Source organism: Pieris rapae, chromosome 11 (assembly GCF_905147795.1).
Source record: "Pieris rapae chromosome 11, ilPieRapa1.1, whole genome shotgun sequence".
NCBI lineage: Eukaryota > Metazoa > Arthropoda > Insecta > Lepidoptera > Pieridae > Pieris > Pieris rapae.
Genome location: NC_059519.1, coordinates 2,003,852 through 2,021,319, shown reverse-complemented (window position 1 = coordinate 2,021,319; position 17,468 = coordinate 2,003,852). Strand labels below are relative to the sequence as shown.

Genomic DNA, 17,468 nt, shown 5'->3' with positions numbered 1-17,468 from the left:
GTTTGGAGAACATTTATAGGATATTATTGTTAGTATAAGATAACATCCTGTTTTATAATTATAGTTGAAAGAACTCACCGGTTCAAAAAATTATCTTAGATATAAGAGAGTAAGAGAAGTGGGTACACCCAGGAAAGAATCGGACCTTGTGAAAAGTGGAAAGACGCGTACAAAAATAGGATATATAATAAAATAGGGGCATATAGCAACATGCAAGGAGCAAGGGGAATAAGGGTAAGAGGGTGCCCCTAAAAAGAAGAAATAGAAACGGTAGCAAGAAGCGAATGGAGAAAGAAATCTATAGACAGAGTCAGTTGGAAAAATCTGAATGAGGCTAAAGGTAGCTAGGATATAGGATATAAATAATTATTATAATAGAAAAAATTCTAAGCTTAATTTAATCTAAAAATCGTGAATGGAAATGAATCGTGCATTTATTATAACCATCCAATATATAAATAAATTTTGTAAGGGGCTCAGATATCCTTTACAAAGTAAATAAATTTAATCCTGAAATCGATACAAGTTCACTAAGCCGAAACCACTATAAAATACTACAGGGGGTAATACTATACATATTACATTTATTTATTGAAAATGCTTTTACATACGACTACCATTATGGCTTCGGTCGTGTAGATATAAACTTTAGTTAAATTAATTTCAAACGAAACCTGCCTCTATAAGCCATGTGTTAATACGTCGATAGATACACAAAATAAATAATAATCGCCAAAAGTAGGCTTTCCTGTAACTTTGATCCCGTAGTCGGGTTCAAGTGCATAGGCGCTAATTGAAGATGTAAGTTAGCGCCCGGTAGACACTACCGGTGATCTCAGAGTTGGCTGCTTTTCTTGCTCAACGAATAAGTATCGCAATATCGGAGACAATGCTGCACCACAGGTAGCAAATGTTTTTTTTTATATTTTTATGTGTGTGGCAATATATTTTACCCTTTGCCGCCTCGTCTCGCAGGTCACTAGTCCGGCGCGTTTGCGGTGCGACGCCGCGCGGCGACACAATGCGTCGTGTGGCATGGTATAGCAATTTGTTGTGTGAGGCACCGCATCGTGTGGCCGCGATCTTAAGAATAATATTTAGGCATTAAACGGAAATTAATCAGTTTAATTTTTTCTATAACTGAACAGTCATGAAATTAGATGATCCTGACCTGACTTGATCAGTCAAGATCAAGAGCTCATTGGTACCTACCGCGGGTATAAGTAAAAAAACTTTACTTATATATGTACTTATACAGCGTACGGTACGAACGCACTATAACTGAGTGCAGCTACTTTTTCTAAGCACGTCCTCAAACTCGTCTAAGGAGCTCCGACTAGACGTTAAGCTTGGGACACATTAACTTAACCACAAACAACCTCTCTTGGTTTCTTTACCTTATGGGTACAATTTGTAAATATTATTAAGAAAGAGGGGCATGCCGATAAGATGGGATTTTATAAAACAGTTAGCGGGTCGAATTTGGATTCGAATCGAATAATTACATAGTCCAAAAATTCTAGATAATATATTGGGAAGTAGATACAAAGGCACTGTCAATATAACTTTCACTTTGGTAAAACTAGGGTGTTGAGTGTTAATTAAACCGCGGATATGAATCTGCGCGTGCGCTTGCATCTCGCGATCAAGGAAATGCGTTGTGGCTGTGTATTGTTTATAATTACTGGTAATTATATAACATCTATAAGGATGAATTGTAAGTTACAAACATATCATTAAAGTGTAACATATACTATAGCATACTTTGTGATCAGAGTTCTTACTCTGTAACTTGTAATCTCGACATTTTTGAGTTAAGTAGGGCTGATGACGACCCCAGATACAAAAAATTTAATTTGACCAAAAAGCTGCAATTACTATAATGCGATAACTTTACATCACATACAAAACAATACATACACATAGCAAAAACTTATTTTTGTACTCAAGTATTCTCTTTGGAATTCCAAACTCAATTATGGACAACCAAGGCTTGTCAATCTTTCTAGGCCACTGCTGCTTCACGAAAACGCCTCAACGTAACCATCCTGAGGCCTAGGCCCTGGAGCCTTGCTGGATTATATTACTTTCCACGTAAGAGTAATTTTGTTGCAGAATTTCAGATACGATCATTAATATCTCTCGTAATCTAAATAGTATATAATTAATAGTTCACGAGGCTATACAGACAAGAGTATTTACATATTTATCGTATTTACACTCAAATTCAGTTAAGTATTAAAATAACGTTTTATTTATGTGATGATCGTTATTTATTCTTAGTTAACACTCCATTCATTGGCGTGGGAACGTCCATCTGAGATGTTCGATAAGAAAAATACATTATTAGACGAAACACAATACAATTTGATAAGTGTATACTCGGTAGAGTATGATACAAAAATATCTTGTAATATTCTCTTCATTATTATTAATGTTATTCCCATACAATTTGATATCGTGAAATCAACTCCCGCTTCGTCACGTGACCTTCTCAAAATTATTGTGTCTCAAGACCCTTAATCAATGATTGAATTGCTGTAAATTAAAGCTACCTTTCGCCAACTTTATGCCAACTATATTTAACTTTACAACATATATTACTATACTATACCTATATACTTATATTGAAATAGTCTAACGAATGCTCCTCTGAGAATGTCTGTAATAGTTTTTTTTTATAAATCATATTGTAGGTAGTAACTATTTACCCACGAAAAATAATGAAGAGCCTGTCAAAAAGCGATTTTGACTCAAGCTCCAGAATGGTATTGAGACGACTTTTATGACTTGTACTGAAGTGTACTATATCTGTACATATGTAAATGTATCCGATATCCATCCATCCGCCAGTATGAAAACAACATGTACTCTATTTTGTACGTTCCAGGAAGATGGATGGCACGTACTAAAGGACAATATGGCTAATTATATCCGAGCCACTCCACATATCTGGCATACCTAGGTCCATCCTACATTAACTAGCCACTTTTATATATATAAACCAGATAACAGATATCGAGGAGGGGAAGGGAACGAAGAGCGTACAATTTATTGCTATTTTTGTGAGAATATTTAAAGGGACAAAACCATTGGAATAACTGAGTGCGCGTTAGCCTTCACAGACAACAGAATGTCTTCTCTTTCATAGAGATTGTAAGTAGTGGACACTTTCTTATGTTAGATGACTTTGTGCATAGACAATTTATATATTAGGTACTAGCTGACCCGGCTAACTTCGTTCTGCCTTATAGTCTCATAATATCGTGTTAACTTTAGTTAAACGTATTTTAGAATTTCATTAAGGTTTTTTTTTAATAGAACAGGGGGCAATAACATTGATACAAGTTTATTCGCAAATACAGAAATGTTTATTGCTTGCCATTGCGAAAGAAGAATGGCAGTTTTACGCTTGTTAAAGCATTTTCTGATTACAATTTTTTGATGAGGTAACACATGTCTTCGATTAAGATCAAAGCCTGGTTTTGCTCATTCACCTCAAGATCGGAATTTCTTGAACGGACACGAATTCGATGTATAGCCAGGCCATTTTGAGTTAGTGTTGTAACTACCACGACTTCGTTGGAAGTGACAATTGACTGTTTAGTTACGTCACATTCGTAAGTTTTATTTATTTATTACGAATTTTAAATGATTCATTTGCGCGAACAATAATCGATATTAGTCTTAAATTAATGCTAAATTTCATTGTGCGTTCTATCGCGAAACTCCGCTCTTGCGTTTCGTCTAATAATACTGACTAGTAGTACGAACAATACACGAATGCCTTATGTTACATACACTATTCATAGTCTTTATTCAATTTATTGCAACATCGATATCGCAATAGTATACGAGAACAATCGCTAAGTTTTCGTATAGGTACTTAACTCTATCGCGAAAGCTGAATATTTAGCAAAGGAAAGTGTTTTGTTTTATTATTCTGCATGCAATTGACTGATCTCTTTTAACCTATATTAAAATGAAGGTTTCGCTTTTATATGTAAGTTCGTATATACACAATACATACCTCGACCATTCATAAAACTTTTATTTCATGTTTAATATCAATTAGACGAAAACTTAATTTTGCGCAGTTGCACTCTCGGTTCAAATTTAGAATATCAGTGTTTACGTGATATGTTCTTGCATGATTTACAAAACGTGAAATGTTTCATCTATATCTATACTAATATTATAAAGAGGAAAGGTTTGATTTTTTGTTTGTTTGTATGAATTGAATAGGCTCCGAAACTACTTGGCAGATTTGAAAAATTCTTTCACTATTGGAAAGCTACATCATTCCTGAGTGACATAGGCTATATTTCATTTTCAAAAAAAATAGGCATCCTTACTAAAATTACGATAACATTAACATTTGTTTATTATTTGATACAATTCTAACAGATGGCGCTGAGTTAAAGGTAGTTTAGTTTAGGTCCGTGTCGTGGTACCAACGTTTCACATAAGTTCTCCTACGGTTTCCCTTGATTAATTTACTACTATGTAATATAACAAAAACCTTAGCCACAGCAACGCTTGGCCGAGTCTGCTAGTATCACAATAAAACTTAATATTGCACTATCTCTGTGGCAATTAATTTGTCAAATTATTCAATACAGGTTATTAACATGACAATAAAATTGTCGTCTGATTTATCGTCAATCGATTAAACTGGATTCAAATGAAATAATTGACGACCAATAAAGTGCGACGAACGTGTACCACTTTTTCTATATGCAAATGCAATCACTTTATGATTAACAATTCATACACTACGCGACGTGGAAATTACATTAAATGCACCTTTTGCCGCATGGATTAATTACCCGAAATGTAAGTAAAAGTTATTAAGCTTAGTATATAGAATTTCATTAAGATATTATAATCTATGGTTTTTTAGGGAATTTATTATCGTTGTAAGAATTTCTGTTGTCTTAGCATAGATAGCCTTATACGAAGTTTAACAAGAAAAATTATTTCAGATTACCTTTCAGCATTCCAGGCGAACAATAAACACTGAACGTATTGTTATAAGAATAATGTCACCAGCACAATAGATCGTATGAACTTATAAAATATAACTAAAAGGTTATATGCTGTAAGGCTGAGAAAGGCCATTATAAGGTTAATGTGTTCCTTCCTATGACATTCCCATATAGGGACTTTTATTATTTTTAATAACTACTGAGCTATTTTTAATTATCACGACCCTCGTTACTACTAGGTATGCACTTCCTTATTAGAGCTTAATTTCTAACCATATGTTTTTAAATTATAAAAATTCTTATTTCGTAACGGTTCATATGTTTCAAGGTTTGTCGACCTATTAACACAACGAGTAAAATATATTATAATCTGGTTGGAGGGTGATAAATCAGTTCTGGGTTCCTTACTATCACAGTTCGGTCTCCGCCCTGTGAAATATTCTTACACAAGAAACAATTAGTGTATTCTTACTACTTCGAGAAATTAGAGCAATATTTGGATCGAGAATGGACTGTGAGCGATATTATAGTGAAAATCCCCCATATGGTTACTTCCTGAATCATACATTTATTACGTTTAAATCATACTTTACCGTTTGCGTGGGGGAAGGTTCGAGATTTTAGTAAAAGTTAAAAAGCTCATGGCATCTGATGATTATGGTGTTATGTCTTAAATTCAACCAAGGGAATATTGACAGTCAAATATGACTTAATTAGCGTAAGAATTAATATAAGCATTGTATGATATGGAGTTTATTTGACTTAATAACTCAATTGTCATTATTGTCCCATAAGACCGTATACAGTCGGTAATAAATAGCCGCCTACGCGTCGAAAGGAGACGTCAAAGAACAATAGAGGAGAAAGTTAGGAAAACATTGAAAAGTGACCTAAAACACTTGATTTATATCCAAACATTGGACAGCTTTATTTATTTATACTCAGCCCAAAAAATATCTGTGTGATAAAACTTATAGAAAAAAAGTAGTAGTTTGTTTGGGAGTTTATTTTGATGTTATATTATAGAGGTTATACATATATACTACGAATATTTGTACTTTTAGAGTTTGGTATAAATATTTTAAATAAATGTAAAGGCTCCTTCTTATTCAATATAAAGAAGTTATGATTCTAAGGACCTAAAATTTAAAATGTTTAGTTATGGCTTTTTAATAATTTTGACAAGTTTTTAGGTAATATATGATTTGACATTTCAAAACTTTTATAGGCTTTAAGGCTCATTAAACATTAAGTTTCATGCAACAGTACAACCTAACAAAGGTTCAAACTTCAACAATATATTCTTATTCTAAAATTGAGCATGAATATTGAGTTCTATTCTAATTTAATAGATTAGATGTTATTCATAATAGTAGTAACATTCATGCACATTAACTATGTATTAGTTATGATTTTAATATCACATGCTGAAAAATGTAAGGGTAATTATCTTCATAATTCTATAGCATTATTAACATAATGCAGCAAAGGATATTTGCATACAAGCCTCGACATTTTTTTACCTAGAAATGTAGACCACACCCATTAATTTATGATTAAAAGTACTAGTAAAGTTTGGAGTTTATAGGTATAATTTTGTTTAATTAAAGGGTCTTTTACTTTAAACAGCCAAATATGTGTAGTACAGGAAAACTAACTAAACTAAGTTAAACATATTCTGGCTGCTCTTTAGAATACAGAGATAATTCTTTATACTTAGGTTGGTTTCATTTTAGAGTTTATTATTATTATTATTAAACCAAATTACCAAATAAACTTTAGTAAGTTTACCATAGTTGGTATTTTATGGTTATTGAATAGCTAACATTTAAACTATTAAGAAACTTATTTATTTATATGTTTACGTTAATATTTCTTATGTGATAAATATATAACATTTAAATACAATGTATATAACATATTGAGAATAGAACTTTAGCTTTTACGTATAAGATAAACCACTTTAATTCATAATAGGGTTAAGCCCTTGGGTAGTTTCTGAATACGACACAGAGTAAATAAAAATTTCACAAGTAAATTGGTAATTTACCTCAATAAAGCACAACTTACTTTACTAAAATTTAACAGTTAAATAGTAAATATCTTACCTTAGACATAAATATATTTTCTTTAATGGAGATATAATTAACACGCCTTTAATAACCGAACTGTAACGTTATGTGTTAACTGTCTATAATTATTTAACAATATTTTAAGATAATGTCCACACAATTACAATGCAAACACAGGCAAAAATATTTTTCAAAAATAGGCACCAAAACAATAAACACGCAAGTGCTGTGTGCATACAGTATACACGCACTAATATTGACTATTCGTTAAAAATGAATTGATTTGTTAAGTGTTAACTGTCTCGTTTGTATTTGCAGGTGCCATGCACAGAATGACGCAAAATCACAATCGTAAGAGGCGTTAAAGTAATCGAATCGAAACACATCGATTTCTTTTAACGAGAGAAGTCAATTTCGTAAACGTCAATAGACTATATAAGCATATACATTTTTTATTATTAAGTTAAAAAAATTTGATCGAGTTATAAATAAGCTAGTTTAAATATTTTTTGAAAAACCTTGATAATCTTACAATCCTATATTCTAAATAGAAACTTGTGAAATCATTAATGTTTAGTGATTTAATAGGAACTATTTTGTGTCTTTTCTGTTTTCTTTGTTGATCGTAACTGTAGCTTGAACATGATACAAATAAGTGTGCGGTCTTAATAAGCATTTGATTTCATTTGATTATTATTGTAAGTAGATAGTCTAATAATTATGCTGATTACTTTACACTAGAAACATGCAAATTTATTGTGATTTTACTTGTCTGTGCTATCGCCACAGAAAACATTACTTTGAGCTCGATTAGGAAAATCGTAATTTAAACCAAAAAACCAAACGAAATGTCAATAATGGTCTAAGAGTAAGTCATAATAAACTAGTGAGTGGTGATTAAAATTGTGATCTAATTGTTAATATTTCGGCAGCCGTTGTGTATGTACATATATGTAATAATTATTATTTTAATTTTTGTAGATCAAATAAGGAAAACTTAAGTATAAATCCCAAATAAGCTTCTTTATTTGTCCTGTGCAAACAGTGCAGTGTTTTAATTTATTAGTGTTATTAAAAACAAAATTTTAGCTATTGCAGCAATAAAAAAATTAATTATTTAATAAACAATGTACATGAATTTAGTCCTAATGATAACGCGGCACTTATTTATTTGCTCCAATCAGGAGTAATCCTGTTTTTAAAAGAACATTTTTTGAGTCTATCTAATATTTTTAATGTTTATTTCAGAATGTCTTTAATATGAATGTATGTATGTATGTATGTGGACTTAGCTTAATGAAGTAATATGAAATAACAATAAGAAACCAAAATGGAACCAGATTCAACCACATATGATACTGAAAATTCTAAAAATGAAACCTTTCCTTTCAGTACAGGGCCCTGGTATGTTTTTTATACTCTATAGATTGGTTAAAAATAAACTTATTCTCTATAAATTAATACTTTTTGGTAGCTTCAAAATATAATAAAAATATATTCCATATTTCATCTGCATGAATAAACATTGCAAGAAGAATATAATTATTGTTTTAATGTAGCATGAATCAGGGAAGGAGCTTTCAACATTATAACTATTTTAATTACAGTAACATATCTTTATATAAAGATTTAGTAAAGGATTCTGGACAAGGCCTAGTGGAAATGCAAATTGTTGAAAGGCTCCAGGCATTTGGTTTGCTTCCAATGGCGATGGAATGTGTGCAAAGTGAACCTACTTGTGAACTTGTTTGTAAGACAGCAAGAGTTGTTGATAGGTAATATAGTAATAAATAATATAGCATTGATTAACAATCTCAAAAGCTACTGGGAAAATTCAAAATCTTTTACTAAAAGTTCTAGAGGCCTTTGATTCAATTTACTCCTCTGTATTTGAACCATTACACATTATTATTGGTTATTATCTAAGGTGTTTTATTTTGTATTACATTTGCTGTGGAATATATATTTTCATTTGGTCTATTTCTAGGAAAATTTTACCATGGAAACCTTTAATCTAAATACAAATAGTCACATAATAATATTACAATGACATTGTACTTAAAAATGCAGTGTAAAAAACTGTAATGTAAGTCTCAATTGCACTAAACTTAATTTAAAACACTACATAAAGAAGTGCATTTGATCTAAGTAAATGCTGTATTATCCTAACATCCTATCCATAAAAGCACTTCAATGATATAGATAATTGTGTATTTTAGGGTCCAATGGATTTGCAAAACATGTAAGAAGCGTCAACCTATCCGATCAGGCTCATTTTTTCTCAAACTTCAGTGCTCCATTGTTCAAGCACTGCAAATGATATTAGCGTGGTGTGAAGATGCAGATATTAATGTTGCAGCTGAATATTTTGGTATAATTTTCTTCACTGCTAGATGTAAATCTATCTATAGTTTTAATTGTGCATAAAAATTGTAATGTTATGTAAAATTTATCATAAAAGATTTTTTATTTATTTATTATATTTACATGCATACACAGAACAAAATTGGTAAGTTCTATATGAATAAATGACACCGGTTTCCACACTTATAGTGCTAGCCAACAAATACCTCTAAGGTAAAAAAATCTTGGTTAAACCCACTAAGGGTTTAACCAAGATGGAGTATGTCACATAGAAAAATTAAATATATGTGTTATAAAAATTAAAATGGTCAATGGATCAAAGTCAAAAATTTATCTGCCCGATACTATTCAGAGTTCTTTTTGCAATTATTTAACCATGTGGTATATGATGAAAATTAATGCTCGCTCAGTTAGAATCTTGAAACTTCTTCTTTTATATTTCTATTTCTTTATATTTTTCATCATATATAGATGTAAAACCACGTGTTGCTTCACTAATTTATGACAAGTTAGATGAAATGGCAGCAGCTGAAATAGCAGTTAGTAAATTGGGTGGCCTAGACAGTGTTGTACTGACAGAGATGTACCCGGAATGCCTTAACCGACTCTCACCTGATACAACAGATCAACCACACATCCATCCCATACTTATGATTGCTGATACAAAGGTAATTAATATTTATTACGAAAAATTCTTCTGTATTTACATCTTTGAGTTAAGACATATTCTCAATTGTTTACTGCAATTTAAAGTTTATACATGAATTTTAATCTTTATATAGATTATAGAAAATATAGATATATTTCACATATTGTTAAAATTAACCTCTTTGTTAGTTAGACTGCCCTAGACATGGTAACATACAAAGGTCCAAATAATAATTGTTATGGTAGTTAATAAATTAAACTTAACAAGCAATTTTATATATATAAAATTAAGATATATAATAATTTATGTATTGTAAAGTTATTATTTAAATTTTCAGCATGTACCAACTCAGTACAGACTACATATTATGAAAGAGCATTTGAAGAAAAAACCAAATGTGGATGGAGAGGTATAATTTTTTTTAAATTTGATTTCCCAAATCTTTAAATTAGGACCAGATAATTTAATTGACTGAAGACTGATAACTATTAGCCTATACATTGTGAATAATATTTACTTTCCGAGAATCAGATTTGGTTTATTTAAAATACAATATATTTTTATTTTGAAAATAATGTATTACTAAAGGTATATGAAAATTAGTAAATTAGCATATCTTAAGAAAGTGTTGTATTCCAACACTAAACAAGCATTCTTAGTAAAAACTAAGTCAGTCTTATAATATCGTTTTAATTTCAGTACGCATCTGTATCTTTCTGTCACAGTGTTATTACAATTTGACAGAAAGAGAGGATTTTTTTAAAATGAAATATTTATTAAGAACATAGTCTTTACAGTATATGAAATCGGAAGTAGATCAAGTATTGGAGAATATAACAGAGCCTGGGTCGTTCCTTGTGAGTGGGTCTACTTTGCCACCAATAGAGGGCGCGCACGCACTATCGCAACTCACGCAAAATTGTGATATGGATATGCAGAGATTTTGTGAGTATGCTATGGTTTTGTTTGCTATTTTATACTCTAATTTTTAATTCCGTAGAATTCTGACAGCTATCATTTTCTGACATGTCAGAGATAACAAACCTTTTTGGCCGGGCACATTTTTCAATTTCGATACGAGTCTGACCATCTGACTCTGTATATTGTATCTGTTAGTGAATGTATCAATTTTATTAAGTGGTTTAATGGAACAAACCCTGGATCCTAGCTAAAAATCATCGTCAATACAGTAGTACTAGCTTTACACACACAACTTTATACTATTTGTCAACCCTTACAAGTTGTTTCTTGAAACCCCACAACGCATAATTTAACTCATATTACAACACATTATAGTGTTTTAATTGATCATCCATAAAAACCACACCGAATTTCTCGCTTTTCTAATATTATTTCCATAAAACAATTATTACGTATGTCAGAGAATATTGGTGATTTATTTTTAATTGATTAAAACAAATCACCAATATTCTAATTATAACGAAGTATGGTCCTTAAATATCAGTCAGGCGTTGCAATATAATATGTTTTATTAGAAATTTTGTACACTCTCCCATTTATAATTTTTTTAATTAAAATTTCAGTAACAAATCGCGTATGGAGCCAGGCATTATTATTGTGCAACGCATCCCGCGATATTTGTAAGGGTCTGCCTTCGTTGTTTTGCGCAGCGCAAGTACAAAGATATTTAGACGTTTCTCTGTATCGTTTGCGATTTGGTGACGGCTTTTTCGAGCATATGCTGAATATTATCGCGGAAAAATTTACTGAAAAATACGATATATGTACTGAGGAGTGACAGATATTTCAACTAAATATGCCGTTAATCATGACGATATTGACGATAGCTAATTAATTGATAAGAAACAAATAGAAATATATATTGCGAAAGTTTAGTACCAGGAGTGCTCAATAAAAAGTGATTAGTTATCTTTTCATCATCATCATCCCGTGTTTTTGGTCCTTTTCTGGATGTAGGCCTCTTCACTCTTCCTCCAGTACTGCACTGGTCCCTTTGCATTTTCGGAGCCAACTAACAAAAATTTGTAAACCGAAATTTCATTAAATTTTATTTTATTTTTAATCCTCGTGAAACCAAATTTTAAAGACTTCCCCTCACCATTGCTTGCGTAGTTTCTCTCGCATTCTGTCGAACAGTGGTTCCATGATTCAGGTATTCTATCATTGGCTGTCAAAAAAACCAGCCCTCGATTTTGCAGAGGATGGAATCGCCTTAAACTTGGCACCCTCCGCACTGACATACTCTGATACTCAAATTGGGTTGGCTATAATATGTCGACAGTTCCAATAGAAATCTTTACTTCTTCTGCTATAAAACAAACAACGACGATCCGCCAAGAAATTGTTTTCTGTTTTTGTATTCATTTGTTCGGTCACTACCGATGAAAGCGGTCCCGTTCGGATCGTCATTAATATAAGTTCTTTCTTGCTTGAACTCAGTGCACCAACACAGACGTATCGAGAAGCTTGAATGTTGCTCTAAAGTCTTGATTTACGAGCTCCTTAGTAGTGGTTAAGCGGAGGTATTTTATTACCGCGGGAATTTAAATTTTATCTCGTTCCGCGGCGTAAATGACTTTTTTTTTTAAAGATGTGTTCTGTGCTATGCCTGCCAGTATTTATTTTTTCTTCCCAAGGAGAATCTATATCATTATCACAATTTATTGAACATCCCTCGTCTAAACGTTCTTGGGTATAATTTTTATCTTAAAAAATAATTGCCGGAACCAAATTATTTACTGACTTCAATAAACAAACCTATAACAACAGACATGTATAATTTAAATTTGCTTGAAATTTCTGATAAGAAAACAGTTTAAATCATAAATCATTTCTAGTTTTTAATTAGCGTTTAATAGTAGCGATAAAAACATATTTTTATACTCCTTTTATAGTTAATGTTAAACAAAAATATTATGACAGAATTTATAATTTTGAACTGTCTTCCATATACCTTCCATTTAATGAAAAACAGTGCCTTAAATATTATGTATATTGTATAGATTAAGGATAGCCGGTGAAATAGTTAAAATATAAATTGTAATAAAATGTGAATAATAATTTTAAGATGTTTCTTGGAGTATGGATAAATTTATTGCATTACCACGATTATAAACAAATAAAATAAATCAATAAATACTATATTCATGACAGAAATATGTTGTGACAAAATTCATCTATCCGTATCTATCCAAGTCTGTTAAATATGATATATAGGTTCTATGATGATATGATGAGCCGCGGATTCTTATGAATATATATGTATTTGTAAGTTATAATTTAAGTTGTCTTCCACATATGTGCCTTGGAAAAGCTCGATATTATATAGATATTATTTTTCTGTTATTTTATTTTCCTATATTATTGACAAACGTCTGAGAAAGATGTTTCAAAAATCATTACCTGTGTTTTGCATACAAATATTTTCTATTGTCTAATTGCTAAGTTTCGTCTTATTACTAAGACTAAAAGAGATATATGAAGTAATCATATATCTCTTTTAGTCTTAGCGAAACTCAATATGTCAGAAAGAGACGAAAGAGTACTTGAAATTTGTATTTAGGCTTATTAAGTTTGTATGATAGTGGCTAAATACTTTTCATAATTATTATAAAGTTATGTATGTTTTTATAAAGTGATTATGTTAAAATAATAGGATATTTCCTATTATTTTAACATAATCACTTTATTTTAGTAACTATTGAAATATTAATGTAAGAGCAAAATTTGCAGTATTGTCAATTATCTTATGAATTATATTATAGTGGATAAAGTTTGATATTAAAATACATTTTGAGGTTGTTATAAATGATTAAGAAATCACCGTTTGGATTGTGTTAAAATTTATTTGATAATTAATGTTTTATAAGAAATAAAAGTATAATTAGTTGGAGCTGTTTTATTTTACCTAGTTGTAAATATAAAGCTGACTTTTGCTTAAGACAAACCTGGTTTATATGAGGCTTTAATTAATAAACATTGTTTAAAAGTTATACTAAATGGTTACAATGCCTCAATTACGATAAAACTGAGAAACTCTTGGTTATAAATGAATAGATATAACTACTTGTAGAAATAACTATTCGACAATATATAAAATTGAAAGGAATTTATTTTATTATTCATGTACAGATATAATATATTATTATTTTAGTATTCTTTTTGGCTAATATAGTATTTAACACACTCTCCCACACACACACATACACCCTCTCACCTTACAGGGAGAACACTTAAACACTTCACACCATAAACACACTTCACACAAATTATAACATATAAGTTTCGCTAATGAGTCATGTACTTGATGCTAGAGTTTTTGTCTGATATATTTAAGGGGTTAGGCGCTGTATGCGGAAATACAGGTTCACACCTTCAGCGTCAGATAAACCTGACTAATTTTGTTTATATAACTAGTGCAATTAGATATAAGGCTTTCCTGTGAAACAAACTTTAAATAAATTATTATTACTATCTTTTATACAGTTTTTGTTTAATATAATATTAAAGAACGTGCTCCTAAGAAGCCTTTTAAGTAGTGTTGTTTATATCAGTAAGTATAATAGAAAATCTTCGTGGAATTCAAACAGATTCTTAAGTCTCTATCTACTCTGAATCTTACCCCGAGGAAATTAAAATATTGAATAAGTGTAGTGAGGGCATACACTAATCTACTTTTCCATTACCAAAGCTTTAAGGTGATAACAACTAGTATAATTGGGTTAAGTATCATAAAACCTGGGCACTAAGGGCTGTGATACCATTCACATGGCTGGACATCGTCAGAGATGGAAGCAGCAGTGTAATTATCTGCTACAATAGGGTCAAGTGAATCACGATTCTTAGCGGCGAACGGGAGAGAAAGAATATTGCAGGTTTCCCAATAGGTTAAGAGAAACATCGTAGCCTTATTTAAAGAGTGTCTAATCAATAGCTAACTGTCATATTAAAGTTATTTCTGGATTGAGCTTACTTTTAACTCGTTTTAAGCTCAACTTTTAAACTTTCGAAAAGGTGTTTAACAACTTGCAAATATGCGAGCAAAGTATACATAAATATGCAAATATATGAAATGTCGGTCAGTCGTGGCTTGGGGCAAGTTCATTGATCTTTAGCATACTAGTGTTTTAATGTAAAGTGTATCAATAGGTCATTTCACAGCGAAAAGCTGTTAAATTTAATACAAATTATTCTTCCTCAATTCTAGGGCTGTGCCGTGGCGTAGCAAGGGGCACCGTGTGTCACCTATTTTGGGGTGACACCCACCCGTTCTCTCAACTTTAAGAACAATGTATAAACAAAAAAATAGCTAGCACCAAAATGTATTTTCAGGGAATTCCACTAGCACTAGTTCAGCTCCATGTAGCGTACTCGGGGTCTTCCCGCAAAAGAGGTTGTGGGGGGTTCCCCGTCCCATACTCGCCATCTTTTCATAAATGATCCATGTCCTTTATCATATAAAATTTCTTACTTTTTACTTTCGATAGGGTGACAACACAAACTTCCGCACCGGATGCCACCCAAGGTAGCTACGCTACTGGGGCTGTGTATACGAATCTTTTGACTTTATCTCGAATGTAATGCGTTTGCTCCTTATCGGGGACTAACTCCACATACAAACGAAGAGTTTACATTAGGTTTATTTAGGATTTGGGTAAACATCGTTGTGACCGTTTGAAGAAAAACGTACTAAAATACATATTATAATTACCCACTAAAAATGGTTTTAATTTGATATATTATTTAACTAAAGTTTAAAATAATACTTTCCACGAAAAACTACAGGTGAATTATTACGAGGCAACCTTTGAGGAAGGTTCGAGTTAATTCTTCATGCGGGTGCGCCAACAACAACAGAGAATGGTGAAAGCCGAAATGACGGTCCTTGTTATGCCTTCACGGATATTTTTTGTATGATTTTTATACGATGCATGGGAAACGACGACAGGGGTTACGATGCCGTCTGCCCTAAGAAAAAGTTTTGAAGTTATGTGCTAAAGTGTGTGTGTGGGCAAAGATAGGGCTCAGTTGTTACCAGCCTCCGCCCGTTGGCGAGCTGAAGTCAGTCGACAGGTTTTAGTGTGTGGGGAATTAAATTTGAGTCCCACATAATCCCTGCTTGAGTAAAATGCCGAAACAACATTTCCTGACGTTTTAAAAAAAGGGTCTGCTAACATTGGTTCAGTTTCGCAGCATTTTATGTTTTATTCACGAGTAACGCATTTAAAAGCACTTTACCAAATTTTATGCCTGTTAATGACACTCGTTAAATTTTGCAGTTATTTTGAATTTAACATTATGGCAATGTTCCGACGTTTCGTGTATCGTGTTCGTTTGTGACACTATAGTCCGGTCAATTTAGATATATTTAAATATGGGTCAAATACCAAAAATTTCCGAAGAGCCAAACATATTATGTCTTCAGTGCCCTATGTATATACGTGACTTATATGTGCATATCATGTTTAATATGACTCTTAGCATCGCGATATCCTATAAATGGTAACTCTTAGGAAAAAATTTGGGGCCATTTTTTTGTAGTAAATTTTTCGATCTACAACTTTGGCTTGAAACTTTTTTTAATAAAACTTACCGTTTTCGTAAAAATTAAAAAAACAACCTCAAATTTTGACCTTTTTTCACCGAATGACTTCTGTAGCACACAATATAATTTATGGGGATTGAAAAAAAAAAATATTTGTAATGGTAAACCCCAGCTATCAAATATTTGGCTCTCCGGGAATTTTCATTTTTTTAATAATTAACCGGACTACTAAGTGTGGAACAGGTTTATAATTCAGATTATTCGTGTATTAATTTAGAAAGTCCCTTTAAAGAAAAAAGCTTTTTCAACGGATTGAAGCTATATATTAACTTATAATTATTTTACATAATTTTGAATTTTTCCGACATTTCACGTGCTTTACAGCGTGTGTGGCCAGGGTGACCTTTCTCAGAGTCCTTTTAAGTATTATAATTAATTATTACTTTAAACATAGGCTATAATATTAACGTATTTTTTTATCACATATAAGACACGCTAGTTATCTGCAAGATGTCAAGCGCCGCTTACTAACCGTTTATCGGAAGGTACAGTTAAGTGCATTGCAACAGGTTCGCCTCAATCTGTGTCGACGGGCTATTGAGATTAATTAAAAATAGCTGTAACAAATAGCTGTATACTGTACCAATTATTGATTGATTTTAGAGAACCGCTATATGTGTTTTACTTCATTTAACACTATATATTAATATCATACCATTGTCATATAGCCTTTTGTTATTTATAAACAGATCCTAAAATTTAAAGCTATCATAACACTTGTTAATTCTAGTTTAGGAACGGGTGTTCAATAGCTCCGGTGCCGGTGTCTTTACCGCTATCTCAGGCAATAAATAAAAGATGCAGTGGAG

General features: G+C 31.7%; 2 protein-coding genes across 3 annotated transcripts in view; one reads left to right on the top strand and one right to left on the bottom strand.

The window, feature by feature from the left end:
- LOC110996880 overlaps positions 1-7,381 on the bottom strand; it is a 69,844-nt gene extending 62,463 nt beyond the window's left edge. The window contains exon 1 of the mRNA XM_045630004.1: positions 7,097-7,381. The gene's annotated coding sequence lies outside the window, so the exon portion shown is untranslated. The remainder of the gene's footprint in view (positions 1-7,096) is intronic.
- A 524-nt stretch (positions 7,382-7,905) lies between these two features.
- On the top strand, positions 7,906-13,393 carry LOC110996895. 2 transcript variants are annotated; one of them, XM_022264790.2, is made up of 8 exons: positions 7,906-7,999; positions 8,309-8,464; positions 8,668-8,835; positions 9,280-9,431; positions 9,896-10,092; positions 10,411-10,482; positions 10,871-11,018; positions 11,618-13,393. In XM_022264790.2, the coding sequence occupies exons 2-8, from the start codon at positions 8,391-8,393 to the stop codon at positions 11,830-11,832; spliced, it is 1,026 nt and encodes a 341-aa protein (XP_022120482.2). In that variant the 5' UTR covers positions 7,906-7,999; positions 8,309-8,390; the 3' UTR covers positions 11,833-13,393. The 2 variants fall into 2 exon arrangements, with proteins under 2 accessions (XP_022120482.2, XP_022120478.2); XM_022264786.2 differs by having other exon boundaries at positions 10,862-11,018.
- Positions 13,394-17,468: the final 4,075 nt, after the last annotated feature.

Coding starts and splice junctions, on each gene's coding strand:
- LOC110996895 (XM_022264786.2), top strand. CDS start 8,391: ATGGAACCAGATTCAACCACATATGATACTGAAAATTCTAAAAATGAA. Junction 9,432..9,895: donor TGTTGCAGCTGAATATTTTG/GTATAATTTTCT, acceptor CATCATATATAG/ATGTAAAACCACGTGTTGCT. Junction 10,093..10,410: donor TTATGATTGCTGATACAAAG/GTAATTAATATT, acceptor TTAAATTTTCAG/CATGTACCAACTCAGTACAG.